Source organism: Clupea harengus, chromosome 20 (genome assembly GCF_900700415.2).
Source record: "Clupea harengus chromosome 20, Ch_v2.0.2, whole genome shotgun sequence".
Classification (NCBI taxonomy): Eukaryota; Metazoa; Chordata; class Actinopteri; order Clupeiformes; family Clupeidae; genus Clupea; species Clupea harengus.
The window spans coordinates 3449798-3477635 of NC_045171.1; the positions used below are offsets into that span (position 1 = coordinate 3449798).

The 27838-nt window shown below is 40.9% G+C and overlaps 4 protein-coding genes across 6 annotated transcripts; 1 reads left to right on the forward strand and 3 right to left on the reverse strand.

Moving 5' to 3' along the window:
• Positions 1–1116: 1116 nt before the first annotated feature.
• On the reverse strand, positions 1117–7824 carry eef1g (eukaryotic translation elongation factor 1 gamma). The gene is made up of 10 exons (XM_012841273.3): positions 7725–7824; positions 6649–6807; positions 6494–6557; positions 6232–6374; positions 5893–6036; positions 5672–5801; positions 4614–4821; positions 4321–4493; positions 4002–4126; positions 1117–1438 (listed from the first exon to the last, which is right to left on the reverse strand). Exons 1-10 carry the CDS (start codon positions 7734–7736, stop codon positions 1280–1282), a joined length of 1317 nt encoding a protein of 438 aa, XP_012696727.2. The 5' UTR covers positions 7737–7824; the 3' UTR covers positions 1117–1279.
• A 335-nt stretch (positions 7825–8159) lies between these two features.
• On the reverse strand, positions 8160–13446 carry polr2g (RNA polymerase II subunit G). The gene is made up of 8 exons (XM_012840428.3): positions 13281–13446; positions 11907–12016; positions 11640–11799; positions 11457–11507; positions 11184–11249; positions 9233–9304; positions 9050–9083; positions 8160–8607 (listed from the first exon to the last, which is right to left on the reverse strand). Exons 1-8 carry the CDS (start codon positions 13290–13292, stop codon positions 8597–8599), a joined length of 516 nt encoding a protein of 171 aa, XP_012695882.1. The 5' UTR covers positions 13293–13446; the 3' UTR covers positions 8160–8596.
• Positions 13447–13613: 167 nt separating this feature from the next.
• pld7 (phospholipase D family, member 7) lies at positions 13614–20881 on the reverse strand. 2 transcript variants are annotated; one of them, XM_012841833.3, is made up of 11 exons: positions 20786–20881; positions 19208–20188; positions 18690–18862; positions 18348–18531; positions 17945–18059; positions 17680–17807; positions 16746–16949; positions 15663–15802; positions 14784–14949; positions 14580–14679; positions 13614–14386 (listed from the first exon to the last, which is right to left on the reverse strand). In XM_012841833.3, the coding sequence occupies exons 1-11, from the start codon at positions 20864–20866 to the stop codon at positions 14184–14186; spliced, it is 2475 nt and encodes an 824-aa protein (XP_012697287.2). In that variant the 5' UTR covers positions 20867–20881; the 3' UTR covers positions 13614–14183. The 2 variants fall into 2 exon arrangements, with proteins under 2 accessions (XP_012697287.2, XP_031442880.1); XM_031587020.2 differs by lacking the exon at positions 20786–20881 and adding an exon at positions 20542–20752.
• Positions 20882–23264: 2383 nt separating this feature from the next.
• gpr137 (G protein-coupled receptor 137) lies at positions 23265–27597 on the forward strand. Of its 2 annotated transcripts, none has more exons than XM_012840976.3 (8): positions 23265–23418; positions 24027–24898; positions 25001–25050; positions 25166–25397; positions 25653–25802; positions 26210–26338; positions 26430–26545; positions 26917–27597. In XM_012840976.3, exons 2-8 carry the CDS (start codon positions 24524–24526, stop codon positions 27014–27016), a joined length of 1152 nt encoding a protein of 383 aa, XP_012696430.1. In that variant the 5' UTR covers positions 23265–23418; positions 24027–24523; the 3' UTR covers positions 27017–27597. The 2 variants fall into 2 exon arrangements, with proteins under 2 accessions (XP_012696430.1, XP_031442736.1); XM_031586876.2 differs by having other exon boundaries at positions 23266–23763.
• The last annotated feature ends 241 nt before the right edge of the window (positions 27598–27838 follow it).

Here is a 27838-nt window from a genome sequence, read left to right on the forward strand (position 1 = left end):
GACTTTTTTTTTTTTTTTCCAGGCAAGTAGAGCAATTTTAGTTGGTCCCAGTTCATATCAACATTCAATTGGGTAATGCCAACAGGTTCAAGAGTTGGAACAGGGCTGCTTTAGGAGTGAATGGCACCAAAGAGAACATTGCTCTAGACCAGTGGTTCTCAAATGTTTTGTCCAGGGACCCCATAAAATCCATTTGCCAAGTCTCGTGACCCCCCACACATTTTGACAGGATATTATAGGTCTAAATTCAGTTTCATCTTGAATGATGAGACTGCTTGCTGAGACAATATTAGTTTTCATTATCCACCCTGATGTAGAAAACACCATTTCTGATAGACTATACAGCATGTCAAAGCCTAATATGTTGATGCACAGGGCAGCAAGATCATTTCGCGACCCCGAAAAACGTTTGGCGACCCCACTTGGGGTCCCGACCCCTAGTTTGAGAACCACTGCTCTAGACCACACTCATGGCCCCAACAGTATCTTCATAATGTAAAAATGACAACACGCCAGTTAACCCCCTCCCTTTCTCTTTCGATGCCACCGACAAGGACCTCAAATCCCCCAAATGTCAGACATCGTAGAGTAGATCGACAGACCATGTGGCGTTGCACACTACCCAATGGCATATCTGACAAAGTATCATTGCTATATGCGCGCAACATGAAATCAAACTGCATCTGGAACTAAGCAAGAGCCTCTTGCACAAGCGCTCTAATCGAACAAACTCAGGCAAGCTGTGTGCCGAGCGGAAAACATGGTGTCATTCTAGAACCTCTCCCAACAACCCCATATGGAGAACACTCATCACTAATTAACACTGCAAGCATACATCCACAGAAAACAAAAATGATTATGTAAAGTTGAGGGAGGGAAGAGGCTTTATTCCAATTTGCTACATTTTCAAATAGACCACCATCTCTATTGTAAGCAGCAGTGTTGCAGGCCACAGGGAATTACTGAAATTGCACAAGTAATCACTGAACATGACATTTTAACCTAACACAGGAAAAGGCACCAAACAAACGATAGAAAATAAATGAAAAAAAAAAAAAATGTCCCCCATACCTGAACACTTTATGGTCAGCAACAAAAAAACAAATCCAAATGGGATTAGGAAAAACATTTTATTTTTTTATTTTTTCTCCACCTTAACTCAAAATTCCACACAGAGCATACAACACACTCCCAATTTCCATTAGCTTGAAGTTCCTTAGCTGTTCAATGTGGTTGCATGACCATGCATGTTGCCTGATGGTGCACGTAGAGGGAGTCTTCACTTGAAGATTTTGCCCTGGCTGATGGGCATTCCAACATGCTTGAAATCACCCTCCCATGCAAAGTACTCCTTGACCATGGTTTTGCATTCCTCGCTGTCCACCTCCAGCTTGCGCCAAGCATAGGACTCGTAATCAATCTGCCAATCGTCAGACAACTGTTGAAGAAAGAAAAGAAAGGAATGATTACTCATGTCAAATGACAATACGTAGCTAAGACGACCAACCACCAACACAAAGCAAAGAACGCATTTTTATATAAAAACCTACTACACCTTGAGCACATACTACTAAGTCACCTGTATCTTACCTGAATATGAGCAAGCATGCTTCTCCTTGTGATTGAGACACACCTATTTGCTTTGTTCAAGTATGCCACTGTGCTCGAACAGCCATTCATTCATCAGCCTGTTTACCATTGAGTCTCACAGGACTCTGGATGGTGTTCAATGGCGGCTCCATGTTGGTGATTGGCAAATAAACATGAAACAGGGTCTGCAGAGGCCAGGTGAACTACTGCCCTTAAGTAACTTAAGGTCCACAACACTTTCACCGAACCAGAACGCTGCCCCTCAACACATGGGTCATCCACCTCCCGTTCACAGGTCTACCGCCCACTTGAAGCTAGCGCAGATGTGACCCGATTTGTATTTTCCCTTCCAAGACCCAAGATGCAAGACCCGCTCGGTCCAAACCCTCTGTAGGCCATAGAAGCCAGGCGCTAGGAGCAGTAAATTATGAGGTTCGTCTGCAGGAACTTGATTTGATCAAGCCTATGACTAGTGCAGCATCATCGAATGGCAGGCACTCCGCAGTGCATGACATAGTGGATACTAGTTAGGCTACACTATTTTCTAGGCTATTTTTCTTCTAGATATGATGGAAGGGTTGCAACCATCAGTTACAGTTTAGCCTATGTACCCTAATGTCTACCTTTGACAAACAGACTAGGGATTTTTAGTTCAGTTTAGAGTTTGGTAGGCTTTTGTACAAATCATTTCAACCTAGTCTCCTTCTCATGGGCTCCAGTCTACAAACACAAACACCACCCCATGACAACTAGTCAGCCAGTGCTTAGTCACCAATTTGGAATTATTCAACATTGCGGGGATATGAGATCACTACATCAAATTTATGGTTTTTTCCAATTGTCTGATCTCACAAAGAGATACAAATGGTTGTTTATCCCAAGTTTTTACTCTGCTGGGAGAGAGAAGAAAAAGGAAGGAAAGAAGAGAAGAAAAAACCTCAAACTAAATGTTCTGCACTGCAAATGATAGTTGACAGGAGACCAACATCTGCCTTCTGAAGTCGTAAACAACCCATCTGGCATTGAGTCTGAATACAGATCCAGCGAAGAGAATATATCAATCCACACAGCGGAAGGTTTGTGTCTCGCCAATCTGCTGCATGACCTCATAAAACACACCTCCACTGTACATCTCAACTGCGCTCAAGACAAACACCAACTGCTTCCACATCACACTTCAAACTAGGTACAACAGTGGCAAGGATCAAGATTTTGTCAATGAAAAGCTTTTACTAAGTGCACCTAATCGTAACATTTTACTATAAACATGGAAAACAAATGCAGATCTGTGTAGGCATATTGAGAGGGAGGGAAAACAACAACTTGTTCAATTTTGCTTGTTGAACAGCAGCCATTTGATTTACCCTCGTATGCTACAACTAAAAAGCAAACTGAATCAACTCTCCAGTTCAACAATAGCCCCTTATTCAGCCTCTTGTCTGCCAAAGGCCACCGGAGCTGAAGGCCAACAAATACTGGGCTTGTGTGTACAAATCACGTCTCAAGGAACAGCCTTGGCTTTTCGGCCTTTTTTTAAACCACTGGCCAAGTGAGTGATCAATGTGATCCACAAATGCATATTTGCCATGTGGGCTGCACAGGAACTGAACAGGTACACAACAGTGACTAATTCCTAGAAGTACTGGAGAGCGACAGCAGCTCACCTCTTGTATGGCAAAAATGCACCGGCTTCATGTCTTTTCAAAGAGCATCGAGTGCTTGGCCAAAACAGATCTTCCTCCAACCAAACCCAAAGCTACGCTAAGCTACGCGTCTCCTAACTTGCCCCTGGAAATCTCATGTGTATCATAGTAGGCCAGAACTAAATCTCAGAATTCTTTTTTCCTATTTTCCTAGCAACCACTGGTAATTGTGAAACGTCACATGGAAATGCAATCATAATGCTTATTCTCCATACTCAGGATAAACTAGTGTCAGATTAGATGATCAACACAAAGATCAAACAGAACTCAAAGCGGTATAAAACATTTACATTAAGAATGAATTACAGAACACCACTGACTAGTCACTCACCAGTGACTCGCACAACACTGAAAGGTGCTATATGCAAGTATTACATTTAAGATTTGAAAATGAACTAGAAATATGGTGAGCCTGGATATACTCCAATCCTAAGTCAAGTGTAGACCGTTTCGACATGAATAGCATTCATTTGATACAAGTTGTGCTTCTCACCACGTCATTGTATATACCTAAATAGTTTTCAGTCCAGACATCTAAGCTACATCAGCGCAATGGTGCAATTTACATAACTTATCAAATTTGAAATCATGCAGTTTTGACCCTCTGATGCTGAACACACAATTAATAGCATGTGATGTGGAGGACTGTATACAGGTAAAACCAACCATGACGGTATGATAATGGAGCAAACTGAACAGGATACTTACAGGGAATGCCAAGTCCTGGCCTCTGAAGACCCAGATCCCAGAGATGGTGCTGTTGTTATTTGTGCCGAAGAGGATCATACTCGCAAAGGCGGTTTTGCGGAGCCTGTCGAGGCGCTGGAACATTCCTGAAAGGAGAAGCCCCAAAGTTCACTCTGATGCCTCCAGGTCACACAATGGCAATCAGCAAGAAAACTAAACAGTACTTCTATGCTACCTGACAATATGCACTGCATTTGGTATGAACCCGCTACATTGAGTCGCACTTAATGCAGTCTTATATATTCCCTTCATTTAGCTCATGATCCGAGGAAAAAATTACCTGAGATGAGATTGCAGCTCATGAATGTCTGGGTCAGCTCTTTAGGGAAGCGATACTCCCCATACCAGATAGAATAGCCCTCGCGGTCGAAGTGCTCCCAGAAATGGGGTAGTGCCACAGTCAGGGTGTCCTCGTTGGAGTACTTCCTCTTGAACTCATCCATGACAAAGGGGCTACATAGACGAAAGACCAGAGCATTTATTCAACATGGCATCAACATAATTGATCGGCGACATATTTGTGAGTCCCCTCCAGCTCAGTTGGGAAATCCCTAGCCATTCATCAATACGTACCTCTTGGGAAGATGTGCGTAGGGGTCCTTGGTTTTGGGCTCGGCGGCAAGAGCCACTTCACACTCATCCATCTCCTCCGCGGCAGGGGCGGCAGCTTTCTTCTCTTCCTTCTTCTTGTCCTCCTTCTTTTCCTTCTTGCCTTCCTTGCCCCCCTTCTTCTCCTTTGGGGGCGTGTCCTTTTTGGGCTGCACATCTGTGAACTTCTTGGCTGAGAAAGCAGTAGCATATAGTAGCAACAATAAATAAGGATTTCAATACAACATCAGGCATGCATGAACCCAACATAAATACACCAAGCAGGCCATTACTAGTCCTAAAGCCATACAAATGTGTTCCCATGATGCATCGCCTGTTGCACTCCCCACTCCGTTGACCATAGAGACTGTGCTTACTAGGATTGAGAGAGCATATGCACAGTCATGGATAGCAGCACCTCCAACAAAGGTCTAAGAATAGCAAGAATGCTAGTCCTACAAAGCACAACGTGTCTTTACAAACACAAATCATGGTGATGTAATGTGCAAACCCTGGCCACTGAAAAGAAAGCAACAACCTTAACTTCACAAACCAAACAAAACGGCATTATATAAAGCATGCCTCCTCACAAGCACTCCCTCTAGTGACGACTGAACTCAGTCTTGGGCATCATCTAATGCTCAGCACAGGCCACCTATGCTGCTGACCTGACACTCTTCACTCTTCACAAATAGCTTTCCTAAAACAGTATAGCCCAGTAATATGGAGGCACTCAAGCCTAAAGGCCAGGCCATACCAATATCTTTAACACACAGGTTGAACTTCTCAAAATGAAAGCACGCGCACATCACAAGGTGTTAAAATACGGCTGCACAGAGCGACAGTGCCATTCTGCTTTTCACTTTGAGACTAACCCACCTTACTAATTAAAAGACCAGCGTCTTCAAAAAACCTTAGCAGCTCTCCCGGAGTACACATGCACTAGACATACGCATGTCAGTGTCAACAAATAATACCTATAACTACCTACATAATGTTAAGTTCTGAGAGGCTGGACTGTTCGATAGAGACATTCCACTTACCATCAAACTGGGCCATCTTCTCACAGAGCTTCACTTCGCCAAGAACAGTCTTGAACTGTGGCTGGTTAATACAGGTGACAAACCAACGGTTCACATTGGGGTAGGCCTGACGGAAAGCAGGTTCCAGAACCTAAAAAAACAACAAAGGGACATTTTATTGAACCCATTTAGTTTGAGATCCTAACCGCAGCAGATATGCAACTACACTGGCAAATCCTCACCTGTTTGTAGGCCCAGAGCAGAGAGCAGGCTACTGTGATGTCAGCCAGGCTTACTCTCTCGCCAACCAGGAAGGTACGGGTGTTTAAGTGCTGGTTCAGGTAGGCAAGGGCTCGCTTCATCTCCTCTTTTGCCTGCTCTGTGGCCTAAAAAGAAAAATACAATTATAAGCAAGCCATCTTAAACCCACTGGAGCTATACACAACTGGGAGAAACCAACACCTGCTCTACATTCACTTAAAGACTAAAACTCACATACTGTGTTCAATGGGCAATGAAACAGAAGACATGGAGGTTTGTGTGAATAAACAGTTTAGGGCATACACAGCAAGGATTCTGACCTGTTTGTTGAACTGCATGATGCCAAGGGTGGGGAAGACCCATGCGCTGGCTGATGGGACGATGTCAGCGTCAGCAAAGCTCACCCACTGCAGCACCTGGGCGCTGGCCTGCGGGCTGGTGCCACGAAGAGCATCACTGCACACTGAAGGGGGGAGGGGGAAATAAAAATTAAAAAAAAATAAATCAAATTTTAGCATAAATGTAGCTTAAGGTTAGCCAGGTCATCAGAACCCAACCTTCTCTGACAATGTGAGAACTTACAATAGTATGCAATGGCATTGCTCTCTGTCAGACAGAACCCATCATCCCCCTGGTAAGCTGGAACCTGGAGGGAGTCATAAAGGGAATCATGTTAGCATTCAGTCTAGATTGGCCACAGCTACCCAAGACATCCATTAGAAAGTTTGACCACTGACCTTGCCCGTGGGAAAGTTGCTGAGAAAAGCAGGGGTGCGGTTTGTCTGCCCAAAGCTGAAGGCAGGGGGGGTGCTGGCTACCTTCAGCTTAGCACCGCTGTACTGGGCTGCAATCTGAGCCTTGAAGGCCCGCCAGTTCTCTGGGTATGTGTACAGAGTCTGCAAAGGGATGGGAAAATACATGTTGTAAGAGACAGTTTGCTTAAGGAAAAATAACTTGACTGTTGGCTGAAATATTTAACAGGTTACTCTGACATTTAAAAATGGTCATCTCTTGCGACAATGATGCAGCAAGTTCTACCTTGAGGTTAGGTCCTCATTCATTGCGTTAACAAATACTCAACTTTGACTAGTCAAACGATAAAAAAGGTAAAATGCCTACTGCAGTCACCCAATACGTTGTCAACTCTTGAAAATCAGAAGTTATCTAATGACTACTTTTAAATGTCCAGCTCCGTCCGGTCCACGTAATGACAGCTACTTTCCGGTAACGTTTAATAACATTTAGGTTATGTGAACAAAGTTCAAATAAAAGTTGGTGAACAACCGAGAAGAACCTAACGTTATCTAGCCATAAGTAGGCTCAACTTTATTGGCATATATATCCATTTTCCGTCTCCGTTCGGGTTGTCAATTCACGAGTGGTTCTCAGAAGTAACCAGCTGGCGTTTGCCTATATGGGAAACAGCTAATTCATTAGCTTCTGATAGCGTAATGTCTTTGCTACGCGGAAAAAGTGGTTCGAAGTACCACAAACCCCAATTCATATTCATGGTTTGACGACAAGCAAGCACATGAACTTGACAGAAGGCATTTATACATAGAGCCAAGTCGCCGAAATGTAAAACGTGGCATAACAGCATACCCAGATGTGATAGCCTTCATATTATAGCTAAAGACTGCTAACTAATCAGACCCAGGTTGCAAAAATGGACACTTTTACGTTTTCTACTAAACCTAGCGACATCGGTTTGAAGCTGTATTTTAACACAGGAGAGTCGATGGATACGATGTCCACTAGATTGTCTCTAAAGAGTTGAACAATCATTGAAAGAGTCCCCTTCCATCTTACTTACCCCCGCCGCCATCTTCAGGATGAGAGAAAGGAGGATCTGAGGCGCGCATGCCTGACGTATAGACGGAGACTCGTCGCAGAAATAAAACGTGTCACAGTGCGCTTGACGAATGTGTTCACAATTACATTTGATTAAGTTTGTAACAAAAGTGCTCTATGTACGTTGAATTCGTGTTGAATGCAAATCCAAACATTTTGAAGGGCGGTCTCTCAGTTCGACAAATGGTAGTCTTTCAATGGAAATATCTGGGGAGGTTACACTGTGCAACCTACATTTTATACGGTTTATACCTATACGATTATACGGTCACTCAGCATTTTCACAATGTCTTTTAATATTAAAGTTTGTTTAAATTCATAGTCCGAGTCCCTAATTTATTTTAGCCAACAATGACTCCCTGTATTCACACAATAAAGCAGAAACTGAGTGAAGTAATTATTACAAGGAATATTTATTCAAAATATGATACAGTCATCACCTTGCTCATATTGATGTGAAACATACATTTTCATATTGAAAGGACACTGGCACACTATCAAATATCAGTAAAGAAACACACAGTATTTCGTGTCTTCATGCTGGACCTCAGCACAGAGCAGGTTGCAGGATTTTTTAAAACAGAGGCAAAAAAGAGCTATGATGCTAGCCAATCCCATACGTTTTCTTAGTTCATAAAACGTCAAAAGCATCCCGCCATCCCTGCTTACAGACCAGCACAAGAACTTTAACTTGTGTGAGGTATTGTTATCAATATATAAAAAATAAAAATAAAACATAAAAACAAACTTAAGTTATATCAGGACCAAAAACACTATTGCGTACTCCAAGCTGTGCGATGTCATTGAGATACTGTCCAGCTTCAGGAAGAATAATCAGCTCAGTCCTACAAAGACAAAACAATTAAATCAACATAATGATTTAGATGTATACTTCATCTATAACTATATATTATAAACACATCTTTCATAGCAACTATTGAAATGCAGTTTTGTCACACCAGAGATCTGGTTTAGGAGATGACAGAGTGTGGGAGTCAGTGCAAATTCAGACCACGTCTGGAATTCTCTTCACATTTTAGGTGGCTATCAGAATGCTGTGTACATTTTACATTTATCTACTCCGTACATATTTCTAAATTTGTGTTGTCCTTGTTACTTGCATAGTAACGTAAGTCTCCAAATCCTGTGACACTGATCTCATTGTATTGTTTATATTTATCACATATTAGTCTGAATATATGAATACAATAAGTCCGAATATATAGGAAAATATGAAATCGAGGTACCAGTCTAAGTGTGCAACACATTTATGTGACAGCAGCTTACCTAGATAATCATCCATAAGAGATCCTATGGCAAACTGGAAAAGACACAAAACAATGCAAATAAGAACACCACCCAATATCACAAATGGTGTTGATAAAAAAATATTTCTGCATGAAGCAAAATAAATAAATGTACATTATTCATATGGACAAAACAACATGAAAAGCTTAATTTGGTCCTTACAATGTCATTCTTGTCCACTCGAGTTCCTACAATCTTCAACCGGATTTCATCATCCTGCTGGATAACCACATCCTTGAAAGAAAGTGAAGAAGTTTAGTGATGGCTTTTTTTTTTTTTTAGTTATATGAATATGTACAACTGAACAACTGGCTGGAGACAGGCACTGCATGTTGAACCTGGGATCCATAAAGACCCTCCTTCACAGTACAACATGCTCTGTGCTAAACTCAACAACATGACAACCACAGAACCTGAGCAGCAGGATACAACAACAAAGCTGCCTTAGCAAGCATTTCACTAGGGTGTTTAGATAGATAGATAGATACTTTATTAATCCCGAGGGAAATTTAGGTCATCCAGTAGCTTATACACATATACACCTCACCGACATACATAAATCACATATACATACACATAGGGAGAACATATTCACACAGAGGGTTTCCAGATACAGGAGTGCAGTGTCGTACAGAGTGCAATGATTTTGACAGTGTCACACAAGCATCAACAATTCATCAGTGTTTTGTTGAATTAGGCCCACAACACCTCTTGGGTTTTTGCCATCCCAGAACCAACCCCCTCCATACTCATGATGGGTTAGAACACATGCCATTCCCAGAGACAAAAACCAGAAGCATCTCAAGATACACCTCAACAAGATTTCACGCAACTCAGTTTTAGTTCACAACCTCAAATAGTCTGCAAGCACCTCAGCCACAACCACTGGCTCGCTTTTTTAAGCAGCCAGCAGCCTTGCTACCACACTGAAGAAGACCTTTCCTTCCACATTATGAAGACTGATAGGTAGGAACTGGCCTATGTTCACAGCGTTAAAACACCACCTGCCTGACACCACATCCTCATCCACCTGGGTGGCCAATCGTCCATTGGTGAACCCATTTCTCCAATTGGAGGAATGTCTGCCGGTAACACAAGTTCCACATGCCTCTGATTGTCCGTATGTAGCTGTTGAGGACACTCCTCTAGGTCCTTTCTGTCAACTCTCAAACTTCCCGTTTTCTCTTGAGTGAATAAAGACTTCACAAATGTAAATTAATCCTTGTAGAATGCAATCCTAGCTTATTATTACCTCTTCCTTCTTGATCTGAGGAGTGCTGCCCTCCTTAATGTAACCAGTCTACTCTTTACCTCTGCCTGCAGTACACCAATATCTTCTCTCTGTTCATCATCTGCTCATCACTGCTTCTTCAGCTGCCTCCTATCTCAAATAAGCCTTCCTATTTCTGCCGTCTTCACTTGGCCTGAGCATGCTTTTCCTTCAAAGCTTCCTGACAAACTCCATATCTTTCCATGCCATATGTAAAGATGACCTCACCCATATGCATCCTTCCTCACCCATATGATTCAATTTAACCCTTCCAAAATTCCTTTTAAATCAACATTAATGCGCTTCCATAGCGTGACTTCAGAGGCCTCTGACCATCTAACCTTTGGTTTCTGCACACTACATGTGTCCTTCTTAGTCTGCTTGGTTTGTCTTTGCTGTTCACCAGCTGCATGATGCCCACCAGCTGCATGATGCCCACCAGCTGCACGATGCCCACCATTCTGTGCAAGTGTGCTGGGCCCTCCTTCCGCAATAGCAGGGGCACACTGATATCCTGTGGTCTTTGGTGCTCAACCCACCACTGGACTTCAACTGACTGACTTGAACTATTTCTTAACAAGTAGTGCTCAATGAAGGTCCTTTGTATTCCTTCAGCCAGACATTTCTTCCTTCCCTGGTGGATCCTCAAGCTTTTCAGTGAAGTTTCCTTCCTCCATTCCTTTCCCCTTATTTCCCTGAACTGACCGTACCCGTGTTCATCCCCTTCGTCATAGTCAAAGCCATGCCAGTCATATTCCACCCTTGCTTTCACTGATTTTAGGGGTATTCTTTTGGTTCGTTCCTCACATAAAAACAAATAACGTGATATAAAGGATAACTTACTTCTTCAGCTGACTTGTAGCTGGGTGGATTGGAGGATGGGTCAAATTCCATCTCTGATGGAATGGACTGGTAAAACATAGAAACATACATTTACTGACAAATGTTTATAGTGGCTTTTATTCTACTTCATTTTCAAAAGGTTCGTGATAGGATAATGCGTGTGTGCACATTTGACAGTATTCTTTCACAATATTCACTCACTATACTGCTTTAGTTATAAAAGATGATTTTTTTTTTATAAAGATATTTCCAGGAAACGTAGACAACACTTACATGCCGAGAGATAAAACAGGACATTGGCCCAATTTCTGTGAATAGCCCGACCTGACATAAAAAAAAAAGAACAAGGCTTCACTAATACTGGTGAATGACAGTGGCACATAATTATATATCAAAGTGTTGAAGAATGTTTTGTAACACATCAATGAATTATCCTTTAACAAGAATTGTACATACTTTGTTAACCTGAGTGACAACAGCATCCACCACCTCTCCCTTGAAGGGACGGAAGACAATGGCTTTGTACTTAACTGGATACAGTACAAAGCCCCTGCCAGGCTGAATGACACCTGCACCAATATTGTCAATTGTGGTCACAGCAATGACAAATCCATACCTTTGGGAAAAAGCACAAAATCAACACATGAGATCTGACAATTAACAGCATTTGCCTCAACAAAACTGATGTGGTCAGTTGACATGGTAGTGTCTTCTCATACTCACTTTCCTGTACATGTCCCCTCCACCTCAGTGAAAAGCTTCTGTTTCACCGTATTCAAAAGATTAGGGCCAAAGTAGCGAGGGTGCAACAGAATTTCATGCTCTAAAGAGATCTGTGAAAAGATATATGACCTTTGGTAAATATAACAAAGTATAGTGTAATATTAGCAAGTGAAACTGTAAAACATCCACTCCTGAAATCAACACCAGTTTCAAGATGTGAACCTATCCTTAAGAACAGTTGCCTATAGGCTGAAACCATCATATGCTTAAATCATTCTTGTGGGCATATCGGCACATAGTCATGTATGGAGTTCTACAGGGGGCGTGTGAAACAACAACCAAAAAGGATGAAGAAGGGTGCAATGAGGACAACACTTATGACTAGAAATGAACATCACTTCAGTTGTTCATTACTAAAACATCAAGCTTTGGCATGTATGGACAGGACTGTGCTGTGCTCTTAATACCTGGTGTTGGCAAAGTTAGATGTAAGGTTGCACAATTTCCCCAAAGTCCCCACTCAATAACTTCTTAAAGATGCAGTCCGCGATTCTGACTAAAGGTTGTTGATATTTGAGCTCAACAGTTAATCTACGTGTAGCACTTCTGCACCGTACTATATATGCACACCTGACATACATCACACTTCATAAACAATTGTTTTTAAGTACTAAAGTCATATTGCGATAGCCCCACCTTATTAATGATAATACCGCTCTATTATTGTATATGACTGTACACTGACGTTTAATATTCACATCCATGGAAATCAAAGGATGGGTTTCACAACATATCATTACTGATTTTATTCATTTAAAGGACAAGATGCTGGCCCTGCCAAAACAGGTTGAAAAGTTTCGTACAGTAATCAGCAGAACATAGTTCAGGGACGACTAGGTTTACTTCTAAGGAGGAAACCACATAATTAATAAACGAACGAGAATTATAAAGTCCTTCCCATGGCTCATTACATTTACAATCCTTAGTGGCAGCTAGCTAAGTTACGTGGTTAGTAACAAAGCTATGATAGCTAGATACTTAGGATATGTTAATTAGCTAACCTAGCATACAACAGTTCCACAGCTACACTTGCCATGCTAACTTGGAGCTAAAGTGCATCTTTTCAGGGGACCTCACATTGCGTATTTACAAATAACAGCATATTTAAGTAGTACAATACCGTAGCTGTTAGTACATTTAAATCACAATGTGCATATACATTTGTATCATTGAGCGCACAATTTAAAGAAACGTCACGTGGCTAGCTAAACAGATAACTCAACGCTAACTTGTATAGCTCCAAGTAAAAATGCTTCATGCTAACGCCATCAAACTGTAGCTGGGTGTTATAATTATGAAGGATCTATCACTTACGTGGTAAAACATGATGCTCAGCTCACAATTTGGAAATTTAAATCAGCTAGCCACACAGGGCCGAATAATATGGGTTGTGCTGTTACTGTGACAAATTAATTCAAGAACGGACGGTGTACATAAATATTCAAGCTAAACTCCGCCCATGAAAACCCACATAAACCGAGTATGACGGAACAATGGAACGGAACCGAGACGCGCGCTCCACTCCCACTGTATTTTCAAAACAAAAGTCTTCACCATACAGATTTTGGTCAGCAGACAGAAATCTTTGTTTTTACTTAAGTTTGATGATGTGTTCTTGCAGTATACAAAGGCAACGTAAAGTTTAAGTTAAAAATAAAGCAAACATTTACTGAAAACCATTTCAATCACAAATTTAAGTTTCAATCACAGGCCAGTTCAAGTACTTTGTCCATTTTTGGATGGGGACGTGACATGTGTTCATATTTACTCCACAGTATTATTTTGACAAGTTTACATAAACAAAATATCATGTCAAAATATGTATCTACACAAAGGGCGATTGACAACATTATATACAAATTCTGGCATTTACCAGAGCCAATCATAAATTGTTTGCATGTGCTCAAAGAATTAGATATTTTATTATCTTTCTAAAAGAAAAGAAATTATTCTGAGTGGTAAACAAATGCAAAAAAGGACAAGAACACACACACACAAAAAAAACATGCATCATAAGAAAGCAAAACAAGCAAATACATACAATCCAGGTAGAACAAACTAGCATCTTCAGGTCAGCGGCAGAAATGCTTGGGTATGTATCTCTGGGTATTGAACTGGTTAAATTAAAGGCTTGCATGATACAATCAATATTAAAGGAAGTGAATTTACCCAAAACATTTTGTAAACTTATGAATGGACAACTTCCATCATTCCTTTCTATGCCTTATGTCTTCCACACTGTTCAACATGTTCAGGTGAAAGATTGCCAGCAAAGGTGGACTTCCAGTCTCTCTCAAAAATCCCCTGCAGCTCACTTTGTACGGTCTTCTGTTCCTGACTGGCCTCAGAGCCGGTCTGATTAACCACCAGGCCAACACCTGCTGTCTGGGTAAAATAGCCCTCTGACCAATTAGAAGTTCCTGTGGAGGCAAAGAATTTTATACTTACTGAAACATTATAACTCGTCTTCTGTCTTTTCATTAACAACATCCTCGTGGATGATGGACTAAGATTATACATTGAATTTTCATTCAGCTACAATGCAGTGTGGCAACCATGTCAAATGGACCAAGACACAATCATTTCTTTTCCATTTTATCTTTTACTTCATACCTATGTAGACAACACGATCTGTCACCATGTATTTAGCGTGGTTGACTCGAGCAAAGGGGATCTCCTGTTGTGCGGTTGTAGATGGCACTTGAAAAACTCTCTGTTGACACAAACAATCAGACAATCATAAAATATCAACAGATGCTAAATACGGTAGTGGTATTACAGAACCAAAATGGCACAAAGACACAACATGACACTTACCACCGCGATTCTACACTGCAGAGGAGGTTGACGTAGGACACTCAGAGACTCCAGGAAGATGAACATGGATCGGGGAGAGTGGTTCCAACAACTAACCAAAATATTCACCTCCACTCCTCTAGCGCACGCTGCTTCTCGTATGGCTGTGTCTATTGGAGGCCAGAACCTGAATATTTACAGTAGGGCATATCAAATATAAATAATCACTTCTATATTGAAATAAAACAAAACAAACTAAATGCAGCATTGAATTAAACAAAAGATCCAGAGGAAGTATAATAAACACTAAACGAGATTGATAGATATTGTCAGAGATTTGGGTGAAAGTTTCTAGGTTACAAACATAACAGCAACAGGAATAGGCACAAGCAAAAACTTGGCTAAACAGGAACAATAAGCAGGTCCTTGTCCTGACTGATTGGTTGTGTTCCTGGCCTGATTACAGAGTGTTACACATTGAAATGGCTGACATTGCCTTTAACTAGCCTAGCAGGGCCAGAAGTGATTCTGGCAAGTCACATGTCTGGGGACAGCCCGTTGAAACGCTCCATTTCTTCGAACTATAGACCATCAATCAATTTTTTTTTTTTTTAATCGAATTTACAAATGCACCTTTAAAGGCGCATTCCACGATTCTGGCAAGTCTGTTGATATTTGAAGCACCTTTTAAAATAAAAAACATACAGATGACAACCAGGTCAACTTTCTACCCCACTTTCACAAATGCACTAAAGATGCCGATCGGTCCCACCCTCTAACAGAAAAAACTCCCCCAGTGGCTGCCCCCAAATAAATACTGAGATACACGTGAATTGCAATATACAGTATGTCTAGCACTATGAGACTATGGTTTCACACTCATAAAACACTGAATATTACCTCACTGGATCGGAGTACTGTGATAGTGGAAGATAGTCCATTACAGATATGTAGACAAATTTCCTGGCATCAGCAATCACAGAAAGAATGGTTGTGAGATCATCAGAGCGACCTTGAGCTGACAATGGAGCAGGGGCACTCTGGGGAAAAAAGCAACCAGGAAATAAGTTATACAAAAAAAAATGGCTTTTAGGGCTGAGCACAAGATTATGGGTTCTTATCGATAACATAATAACAGCTGTGAAGATCTGATAGGGCACTTTGCTCACACATATCACAAAATCAAAGGTATGATACAATTTCACAATAACACACACCATCTCATGTTCTACAACTTATACAATTTTGCCATTCAACTTACGTACAAACATACATACAATGTTAAGGAGGAGAGGAAGTAACCCAAAATTGTTAGTTTCAATCATACTCCTTCTGAGAGTGTATGATCAATGGAAAGACAATGGTGGGGTACATGGATAGATATGAATGTTGATAGAAAGATAGAAAGTGTCATTTTATTAGGGTTGGGCATCAAATACACATTTATGAAAGATTCAGATCCATTTTGCCAGAACCAACAGTGTCAACACACGTTCGCATTATCCCACTATCGAATCCTAAATGTATTCTTTTTTAAATGTATTTTTCATTCCTGTGGAGTTAGTGCATTGACACAATGATTTGCTGTGTGAGTATGAATCAGGGCAGACTACTCAGAATGGCAGGAAGAGAGGCTTTACTTATCAAATGTAGAAAAATCTGCTTGCATTCTCAACTGGTAGGCTTTACCAAGAGGAAAAAGATTACTGATGCAAACTGATGCTGATGCAAAGCAGAATCAATACGCTGCATTGCATGGTGAATGGTCCATGAAATGTCAGCATTGGTTTAATCAAGGAATCAACAAGAACACTTGAAGATTTACAAAACCAATTTGAGGGGTTGTTTAGGGACTTTGTATGAAATATCAGTAGCTGGCAAAACAGTATTCATGACAAACCAAAAATATGGTCAAGCATTCTAAATGAAATCTGCAGCCCACATAGACATAATGATATGAAAACGCGACACAAAGTAACTCACAGACAGATATATACGTGCAGGGACACCGTTGACATTAACAACAAGGGGATGATTGGCACTGAACAAGGCAGAGAACCGTCCAGGCCAGTGTGGTGGAAGAGAACCCTTTTTCCGATCACCTATATCCCAGTAGATCCCGAATATCCGTGCCGCATCCTGTGCCAAACAGCTGCAGTTCTCCACCAACACTCCCACTTCCTTCACCTGAACACAACACAAAGGCACGGCCATAACTCAGGCCATGAGTAATCAGGGAAACACTGAAACAATACACACAGGACACACCAACACGGGTTAGTGCTCACCATGACATTGAAAAATATGACATAATATTACATATATATTACTCATATATATTACAATATTACTCATCATGTGCGTTAACAGCATTAGATATGCCAAATGTAGGACACATTTATACTAAAGAGTTTATCATGTAGCATTATAGATGTTTACCATGTAGCATTATAGATGTTTACCATGTAGCATTATAGATGTTTATCATGTATCATTATAGATGTTTAGCTGTAGCATTATAGATGTTTATCATGTATCATTATAGATGTTTACCATGTAGCATTATAGATGTTTAGCATGTAGCATTATAGATGTTTATCATGTATCATTATAGATGTTTACCATGTAGCATTATAGATGTTTAGCATGTAGCATTATAGATGTTTAGCTGTAGCATTATAGATGTTTAGCTGTAGCATTATAGATGTTTAGCTGTAGCATTATAGATGTTTAGCTGTAGCATTATAGATGTTTAGCTGTAGCATTATAGATGTTTAGCATGTATCATTATAGATGTTTAGCATGTATCATTATAGATGTTTAGCATGTAGCATTATAGATGTTTATCATGTAGCATTATAGATGTTTAGCTGAGTGCAGGGATGTTATGTAAGGTAGGCATCCATGCTGCAAATACCTGGGTGAGAGCCCGCCAGTCCATATTTGCACTTCCAATGTAGAGATGCTTCTTGTCCACTACCCACAGCTTAGTGTGGATGATGCCTCCCGTCACAGACTGGAGGTCAACAGGTCGCACTTCTGCACCTATAAGGTTAAGAACAATCACAGTGGCCCAATTTAATCCCTTGAAAATCTCAGTTGCATCATTGCTTCATTCCTTATGTGAAGTTGAGGGGGGTGAAGGGGGCTGAAAGCAGGGCTTATACACTGGTTATTCCCACCTGCAGAGGATAGCTCCTCCGTGTCCATCGGATATGACTGTGGACTGTTCACAGCCAAGCGGAGTTTCACTCCTTTCGGCTCCAGTTGCATCAGCTTTGCGAACACCTGTCTCCCCTACAACATGACAGACACATCAGGAGACAGGCGCAGGATCAAAAAGTCTTTGAAGTTTTCCTTCTCATACTGTGCTAAAGGCCAAGCATGCCATACGAACGAGTGCTTTCATTTACGATCAGAGAAAAGGTTCTGTTAGTCAGAAGTTCTTGCTTTAGTAACAGGCCGCTCATGGTACCTCTAATACCAAACACATGAAATAGATCACTCAGAAATTGTAGCATGATTAGACCAGTTTGAGGTGACTTAAAGGTATCTTCATTAAAAGGTTTCTTCACCAACTCTTACCTCATTAGCACTGGGCTCTGTAAGACCCATGCCATTATCTCTAAGGGTGAGGTAGAAAGCTGCAATATCGACAGATTTGTTTGCCTTGTCCAGTACATCCTTCCATGTTTGTGAGATGCTTGGTAAAAGTGGTGATCCAGGTGGATATATTAACCCTTCAGGAATACTCTCAACCAAGCTGAAGCTAAGGCATTAGGGAACACAGCATAGTTTTATTGTGATTAGTAAATAAGAATTACTCACCACACATAATTAAAGATCAAAGTAGAGAAAACTGTATTTTTTTCAACACAGGAGACACTGAAAAGGATATTTAGTCAAACAGTGTGGAAGCGTTCTTACCGGCAATCTGTAGAGCAGTACTCTTGAGGCATCCAGAACCCCTCTAGCCAGTGTAATTCCAGTTGAGCCAGTAAGTGCGACGTAGATTTAGGAATGCCGTAGAGCCAAATATGCTGACCAAGGCCACCCAAGAGCAGGAGAGTGGTTGGGAGCAGACAGAGGAGAGCAAAGCTCTACAGGAACAAGGGATGACAATTCACAGCCGTTAAACTTGTCCATGAAAACAGTCACTGTGATTAATTACTTAATACATAATACTTTTGTGGAGACCGAAAACTTGAGGTACCCACAGTGCTATGCAATAACGGTTTTAAGCCTGGTTTCATCTATACATATGTCTATAATATACATATTGCGGTGCATTAAGTCTGCCTTATGTTTATTGGTCTATTATGATAATCTGAGCTCAAACTTGAGAGTGTTGGAGACAACAGTCCAGCATATTTGACTGTTTTACAGGGTAAAAATCACTCGTGAGCATCAAAGATCACACAGTCATGTACACAGTGTGTATTTACCTTTGCTGATGACGAGGAACTTTGAGTGCTTTGATATGAAGATAGATTTGATTCATCCACTTCTTCCCTGTCCTCATGTGGAGACTGCAACAGTTTCTTTGAAACTGCTTTAGAATCTTTTGACATTTTTGTATTTGTATCTAACCCACTTTTGGCATCTTCTTGTGAAGAATGTTCCACCAGTGGTTCTTCAGTCTTCACTAACTCTGAGGAAACAAACTTCAGTTTCTCCCCCTCCGTGGTACATTTCTCTTCCATATTCAAGTTCTCGTGATCTACCTTCCCTTGTATGGGACATTCAGTCTGGTTCAGAGACAACTGTTCTTCAGGGCATTCTTCCTCACCAAAGGATTCATTTTCCTCTTTCAAAGTAAAGTGATTCTCTTCATCAGAGATGCTGTACGTCCCTTGTGTTTCATTTTGATCTTCAAAATCTACATCTGACAACTCCAGCGTATCTTCAGATGTGGCATCTTGATCTGAGCATGGAGGTTTAGAGGTGGACTGTGGAACAGAATCAGGTTGGTCTGTAGACCCTGGATCAGACCTGAGTGAGGGTCGTTGGAGCTGCTCTGAAACTCCTTGTTCAGGAGAGTCTTCACTGCTAGTAGAAAGTCCAGGGACATGTGGAGAGCTGGTTACAGGGTCAGCATGATCACCAAAAGCATAAGCATCAGAGATCATTTCTGGGAGGCGGACAGAGGGAAGAGGGAGAGCCGTTTCTCTGCCACTAAGGGATTTGGTTTTAGACATATCTCCTCCATGACTTACTTTGTCTTTAGACTGGTTGGGCAAACTTGACGCCTCCTGTCGTATTTGACTTGAACTAAGAGATTCTAGACTATGACCAGGCTTTTTACGAGCTACTGAGCTGTGAAAAGTTGGAATCCGAGAAGCATGCTGTTTGACTGCTTTGCGTGCCTCTTCATCCTCCTCAGAGGTAGCTTGCATGCTTTCAGGCTTCGTTGTTTTCTCTGATTCCTGTAAGTGAGGTGAAAAGTGGATATGGTCAACCACGGTAAACCAAACTTCACGAATTCACATTGACAGTTGTATTGTAGTTAGGCCCTTCAAACAATAGGCATCCTAGTTCGCTCTGCTAGCTGGCTAAAGCCCCTTGATTGATACACAAAACAATGCATAGCAAAACACGTAATCGCATCCGTGAGAATATGAGGTTAAAAAGAATAACCTTTGTGGCCACCGGGTATATCAAAAGTCGCGGAATATAGTTGGCCGACAAGCTACTAAGTTACGACGTTAATGACAAAACTTGTATCTACAGCAAGCTAGCTGGCGAGTTAATTTGGTCATGAAAAGTCAAGCAAACTTACCATCTTTAATATTTCAAGGTACGATTGCCTTTCAGTTGCTGACGTTAGTTTTAAGTAACTAAAAACTTATACAACAATTTAGGAAATAAAGAAACACTCGCGCCAAAACATAACATTAGCTAGCTAAATGTGACTGACTAACGTTAACATCATCACTGCTACGTGGCCATGAAAATACTGTAACGTTACAGGAAAAAGTGAGGCGGAAAAGCTCGCCTACTTCACCCAAATTTAAAATACCCACCTCTGGCAAAGCCCACAAGGTTCTGATTCGAGCCGATCGTCTCAAGGATATTTCTGGGCCAAAATAACTTTTCCGCCCCATACTTAATAATTGAAGGTTAACGCTGGCTTCATGAAAATTAAAATTAAAATATTAACAGAAATCTAATACCAGCGATACTTAGTTGTAAAGTGTAAAATCAGCAATCAAAATTAGCCATCATGTTTTTTTTTCCAAATGGTAGCAAAATTGAAACGCATTAACGCAGGTGAGGGTGTAATGTCATCTTTGAATGTGAACATTGTCAACGCAAATAGTGGTTTAAATTGAAATAGCCGCGGTTTCCCCTTGACGTTGTCGTCAGGAGTCATCAATGCTCACTGCCCCATCTAGTGGATTATAGGTAAAATAACATTTTTGGTTAATGAAATGAATGAATATTACAAAGTTATAGGCGTGCTGTCACATTAAGGAATAAAATAGAAGGCAAGCCTACACATACATTTTTTTTTTTTTTTTTGCCAAAGTTGGTTTAAAACTGTCTGTCATCTGTAAAGACTAAATGCTCACCTTGTATGGATCTGAGCAAATCATGTTGTTCCTTGTGCATTAAAGTTATAATTCCCTGAAATGGCTTCCCCATGTTTCCTAGAAAATTGGGGTTAGGACTTTTTTTTCTGTGCCCTAGCCCACTAGAATAGCAAGAAAGACCAATACATACAAATAATAATAATACATCAATAATTCTTAGAGGTAAGGGTATATTTGTTGCACTGTACCCTTCATTTTAAACAAACACGATAACCTGGCGAAAAGTATCCTACTTTCCCATTTATTTTTATTTTTATGTGGTCAAATATTTAAGTTTGTTTTGTTTGTATGTTAAATTCAGTAAATTATATCTGAATTGACTGTAAATTGTCACTACAACTACAGTACATGTCAGCTGGGCATCATTACACATTCCAGTTCATATACACTATATATTTGTGTCTATTGAGCATGCAACCATAAGACAGTTTAACACTGTCACCTGTATTAAGGGCCCTATTTTAGCTTAAAGAATGTGCTCAGACTGAATTAATATTTAGCGTTGTTTTAGGGTGTACAGATTCAGTATTCCATATCAGCTCAAAGCATCTGTCCAACAAATATAGACGTGAATAGACACCCATCTTATGTTGTTAAAAACTGCCTGTTACCCATCTCTGCAAGATTGGCACATACATGTACCCTAATGCAATATGGCAGATTAATGACACGGGTAGATATGTTCACCTGGCCCAATAGGACCCCCAGCACTCTCTGGCTTGGGCTCTGACTCTCAAGGACCACGAGTGGCCCCTGACTCTTCTTGGACTTCCTGTTTCTGAAAATCTGGTATGTTCTGGTTTCTATCCAGGTGGATATTCAGCCACTTACTCCAAAGCATGGTTGCCAGCACTCAAGCATTTAGAGAGAGGTTATCCAAGACCACCCTGACCAGATCCTTTATGCCAGATGGAGAACTGAAGGGCACACGCTGAAATATGGGTCTAGCCCTTTTGGGTAGATTATACTGTATTGGACTGCTCACAATATATCAGTGATAATAGCTGAACATTATTACAAAAGTGGTATGCAGATCAACATTTAAATTATGTGCTATGCTTTGTTTTGTACATTTTAGAATCTGTACGGATTTTACGTGATATAAAGTGTCACTCAGCTATGCAGTTGCCACCTCTTGTGCAGCTATGCAAAAGAACAAGTTTGGGCAACTTCTTTGAGCGTGTCCTGTTGCTTTATTTAATGCCACATCTGTGGCACACTGAATAGTTGTGAAGTGCTCCATACACTACAAGAACAAATACAATTGAATGCGGGAACAAGCCGATACAGACCATCAACAACCAGTCTGGTATTAATCGGAGCTATCCACATAGCCAAGTAAAAAATAAATGTAATCTCAATGTTCATATACTGCTGAAATCAGTGAAAGAAGTTGTAGGGCGTGGTATGTTGAAATGCATCTAAGCTGATGCTTTTCTTGATGTCTCATTCTTCATTTGAACATCGCACAGCTGCAGTATTCAGTGAAGTATGGATCCATCTTACCCCTTTCCCACCAGAAGCATGGTGTAGGAGACGGATGTGCACCAAGCGTGTGTCTATAACAAATTCATCATGTTATAATTTTGTGTGTTTTAGCCTTTCAACAGGACAAAGTCAGTTAAGCCATGAAATTAATGCTTTTATTTTATATATAGCGCCATATATGAATCTAACATGCAACATACGCATGTCCAGTAATGGAAATGACACAACGGAAAACAGAAGAAAAGTTCATATAAATAGCCTACTGTAAATCAAAGATTTGGGTAAAGTGCATCAAATAACAGCTCCACAGTGTGCTTATCATTCACTGTTTTGAGCTATAGACTACAGCACATTGGTGGCAGAAATATACGGGGAATTTAGTCAGTCACACCTTAACCAGACTCACGTTTCAGACTTCAATTGTTTTCAAACAGCAATACACGTGAGTGACTTCCTACACCGCTGGTGGCAGTAGTCAGCTTATAGTGGAATCCTTCTGCCTTTAAAAAGATATGAAAGAGAACTTTGGATAATACACAATGGAAATCCTTAGAATTATAAGCACACGCAGGGAGGTAAGAGTATAGTTCTGACTGCCGTTTTTAACTGTAGTAATAAAGGGTTAGATGGGCAGGTGAATTAGGCTTCCTTCCTACTTTTAGTTTCTAAATGACAAAAGCTAGCTGGCTAATGTTACGTGCTAACCAGTAACATAGGCGATGTAATAACGTTGATTTCTTAGAATAGTTAACGTTATGTTCTCACTGACTAATTTTAACCAAGTTTGACAGACAAAACGAGGCAACGTTATTCTAGTGCTTTGCTTAGGGGAAGACATTGTAGCCGTCACAAAACAACAACGACGCAACGTAGTTAGCTTGCTAGCCTAACTACTTTAGGAGGTGAAGATATTGAAACAGGTTTGTGATGACACCTCGGTGTAATACTGTCAGTCCCGTAATTATCTCAGTATACTGATACATTTAGCTATCGATTGTGCACTGTGAGCTTCTAGAGTATTTTTATTAATCCAACTGTACATTACTTACATAATCACAGAACAGGAAGTAACTACCCAGTTATCCTAGTTCGCGTACGAGGTACAATATGTAACCAGCTACTGCATGGTCATAATGGATAATGTGAGACTTTCCCTTTTCTTTCTTTCTTTCTTTCTTTGAAGGACATGGATTTCTTCAGATTTCTTGAGTTTGTCCCTGGATTATGAGCAGTTTCGCGGACAAGGGAATGACAGAATAATAGCTGATTTGAGTGGGCATTTTTGTGTCGAACTATGGGAAATTATAGACCTATATCACTGTTTTTACATTATTTGTTTACACATTAAGTTTTGAAGGAAAACATTTTATTAGGATGCAAGAAAATCAATAATTGTACGGTTTTCACCAGTGGTGTTCAGTCACTATTTTCCTAAGACAAAAACTGACTTACTTTGTCTACACTCAGTGTGCAGTGGCTTTGTGGAGCTAGATTATTTTCACATTTGGTGCTAGAATTGAAGAGGGTCCTCCAATATTTATCAAGGACACTTAATTCAGTAAAGCTGTGATCTATTTCTTGGAATAGGCTTGTAAACACTGTGCAAGGGGTGGTAAACGGTATCAACTTAACTTCTACCTCAGACTCTTATCCATCAAAATAAACCAACAACCGAGCAAAATGGATAACCAGCTTTCAACTACTGTTTCCCCTAACTCTTCGTTCAACCCTTTTCCTATTGAACCTGCTGTGGCCCCATCTGTGCAGTTGGGGTTTACCACCCTATACACTTGCCTATATGGCAGTCTCTTCATAATAGTGTATATCCAGCTGTGGCTCCTTTTGCGATACGGCCATAAGCGCTGGAGTTACCAGAGCATTTTCCTGTTTTTATGCCTTTTCTGGGCAGCCCTGCGCACCACGCTTTTTTCCTTTTACTTTTGCAATGCTGTGGCAGCCAACCACCTGCCCGCCCCAGTCTACTGGCTCCTGTACTGCTGCCCAGTGTGCTTGCAGTTTTTCACCCTGAGTCTCATCAACCTGTACTTCACTCAGGTAAGTCTGATCTGTAATCATTGTTAGACAAAAGTGGCCTTGTTTCTTATTGAGGTCAGTATTTTTGGAGTGAAATTAACACAAGTTCGCTGTATTGCTCAGGTTGTGCTGAAAGTGAGGGGGAAGTACAGCTATGAACCAAGCAAAGGACAGTAAGTTCCCTCGCTTCCAAAGTGGAGTGAAAAAAACAAGAGCAATTCCTTTGGAATGAACTAGTAAAGTGTAGAGTCCTTGTCGAATTGAAACATGCCCTGTTTGCCCATGCAGGTATGTGTCCCGCTGCGCCTATGCCGCCATGAGTGCAGTCTTCCTCTGTGTGAATGTGGTGTGTGCCGCCCTCGGAGAGCCGGGGGAAAGTAGCGACAAAACCTGGAGGCTGGTGCTTGTGCGGGTTCTGGTCAATGACCTGCTCTTCATCGTGGAGGCGATCTGCCTGGCCACCTCTCTGCTTCTCCTGACACGCTTTTCTCCGTCCACCAGCCTCTACCTGCACAGTAAGGTAATGCAAGACTTCAGCCAAGCTAATCATTGCTCAGAATGACCTCAATGCAAATGAAGGCTGTTAACAAGTGTTATTTTTAGAAACTGGGCTGAACTCTGTGTTCTCTTTCATGACCGCCGATGTTTTCTCTTATTTGTTGTTGTTATGGTTTTGTTTGTCATTTATGGGGTATTTTATATTGTTATGGATCTGGACATAGCTTTATATTGTTGGTGTTTTCTGAATGTGTTTTGTTGCTTTTTACTTCCCCAGGGTACATCAGTATGCCAGACTGCAGTGCAGGGAGCAGGGGTGATTCTGCTGTTCCTCAGCAGGGCGTGTTACAATCTGGCAGTGCTCATGCTGTCCAAAGATCATAAGGTGGAAGCCTTTGATTTTGATTGGTACAACGTCTCAGACCAGGTACATGCTCACACAGCTAGAGAGTGCTGAAATAACCCACTGCTCACACAGCTAGAGAGTGCTGAAATAACCCACTGCTCACACAGCTACAGAGTGCTGAAATAACCCACTGCTCACACAGCTACAGAGTGCTGAAATAACCCACTGCTCACACAGCTAGAGAGTGCTGAAATAACCCACTGCTCACACAGCTACAGAGTGCTGACATAACCCACTGCTCACACAGCTACAGAGTGCTGAAATAACTGAAGCTTTTTTTAGCCTAGATGTATGTAGGCAAACACTCATTGTTTGCATGTAGTGTGTTTTTTTCTCAGCTGTGTGATATTGCAGTCTTGAGTGCATGTTTGGTCCTTTGTTTTGTTCTTTGTGATCATGTCTGTTTTTATTGTCTGAATATATTTAAGGCTGACCTACACAGCGAGCTTGGAGATAGGGGGTACCTCGTGTTCGGGGCAATTCTCTTCATCTGGGAGCTGCTCCCGACCAGTTTGCTCATTCTTATATTCAGAGTCCGCCAGCCTCCACAAGAAGTGGTAAGTATACTTGGAGCTTCTCACCGCCTTATATTTTTAATGTTTCCCTCTGGTATCAGATCTCAGTTTTGACAAAAGGGTGGTTTTGCAGAATTATACTCCAGCAGTCAACAGTCAAGGCCCGCGTTCCTACTTCTTCGATGACCCTCAGAGGATGGACGACGACGAAGGTGTCCCGTGGGGCTTCAACACACACCACCATAGCAGGTAGTCACCACTGTCCCCCTGCTGGAAGAAATGAATCTTGTGTATGAAGCGTTATTAGCCTACTTGTCCTCAACAGCCATTTGTCATTGTTTTGAATATTTAAGCACATTTATGCAAATAGTACCACTGAGGCAATAATCCAACCAAATCATAACTTGTCTTGCAAATGTTCCATAAAGAGGATGATGGTTTTGGTACATAGTAAACTAAATGCCAGTGAGAAAATAAGATTGTAAATCCTAAATTAGAGGTAAACATACTTACAGTACTGTCCTGTAGATAATGATTTTACAGTGTTGGACTTTGGTCATCTTTGTACACAGGCCTATGAAACTAAATTGCATAATTTTCTCTTCTGATCTCCTGTTTAGCTGGTTTGGCTCCTCCAGTGAGACGGCGCCCCTTCTCTTTGCCAGTGCTAATGACCAGACCAGCCAGCATCACTCTCTCTACTCCACTCCACAGAACTGACCGACTTGGGGCAATACTTGGGCATTTCCAAGACCTCGGTCAGGCGGAGTATTTGCACTCTTCAGGCACTTCGCAGACTACTTGCACCTTCACATTCCAACCAGACCACTATCCTGTCAAAGACTATCAGGGACACCTGTGATTTCTCTTGATGAGTTGAAGTCATCTGGCGTTCCAAAGGCTCAATGGTCTATATAAAAGCTGTAGTGAACAATAGTAGACAGTTTTACCCTTTCTCTCAAGTTTCAGCCAGTCTTAGTTCTTGTGGATAAAAGGGTACTAGAGTCATTCCTCAGTCATGATTTTTCAATGTATAACTAAAGTGGTATGCATTTTTAATACTTCAACCTGTTAAGATTGTTCTCTAAATTATTTTCCTATGACCCAGACCCCTTAGAAGATATATTTTATTAGATATCCTTTGATTTTGGAGAGGGGCGGGGGGAGGAGTTCAGAAAAAGGGAACAAGGATTGATCGCAGGGCTTGAGATTGCTGTGTATTAATGTATTAATGTGTTGCTCATTTTAAAAGGGAATTTGAATGGAAGATGGTATTAATTTATAAAATTCCATTAAACCAATGTCTTGTATTTATTTGTCCAGTTCTTAATACTATGTGTAGTGTATAGTACAAGTATGTGTGGAGGATTCACTGGTTTTATCATTGAACTTCCTTTAACACACCATAATATGTACATATACAGAAGGCACAGATTTTTGATTACCAATACAGAAAATCAGTTTTTTTTTTTTTTCAATTATTGAGGTCAAGCAATGTTTAATTTGAATTATTTACTCTTCAGTATGTACAGATGCTCTTTC

Coding starts and splice junctions, on each gene's coding strand:
- pld7 (XM_012841833.3), bottom strand. CDS start 20,866: ATGGGGCGGAAAAGTTATTTTGGCCCAGAAATATCCTTGAGACGATCG. Junction 18,863..19,207: donor GTTCCTCGTCATCAGCAAAG/GTAAATACACAC, acceptor TTGTTCCTGTAG/AGCTTTGCTCTCCTCTGTCT. Junction 14,680..14,783: donor TGCAGTGTAGAATCGCGGTG/GTAAGTGTCATG, acceptor TTGTGTCAACAG/AGAGTTTTTCAAGTGCCATC.
- eef1g (XM_012841273.3), bottom strand. Junction 6,037..6,231: donor TCATGCAGTTCAACAAACAG/GTCAGAATCCTT, acceptor TTTTCTTTTTAG/GCCACAGAGCAGGCAAAAGA. Junction 4,494..4,613: donor TACGCACATCTTCCCAAGAG/GTACGTATTGAT, acceptor TCGTCTATGTAG/CCCCTTTGTCATGGATGAGT.
- polr2g (XM_012840428.3), bottom strand. Junction 11,508..11,639: donor TTGTCACTCAGGTTAACAAA/GTATGTACAATT, acceptor TTTTTATGTCAG/GTCGGGCTATTCACAGAAAT. Junction 11,250..11,456: donor CCTGTTTTATCTCTCGGCAT/GTAAGTGTTGTC, acceptor ATGTTTTACCAG/TCCATTCCATCAGAGATGGA.
- gpr137 (XM_012840976.3), top strand. CDS start 24,524: ATGGATAACCAGCTTTCAACTACTGTTTCCCCTAACTCTTCGTTCAAC. Junction 25,051..25,165: donor TATGAACCAAGCAAAGGACA/GTAAGTTCCCTC, acceptor TTGCCCATGCAG/GTATGTGTCCCGCTGCGCCT. Junction 25,398..25,652: donor GCCTCTACCTGCACAGTAAG/GTAATGCAAGAC, acceptor TTACTTCCCCAG/GGTACATCAGTATGCCAGAC.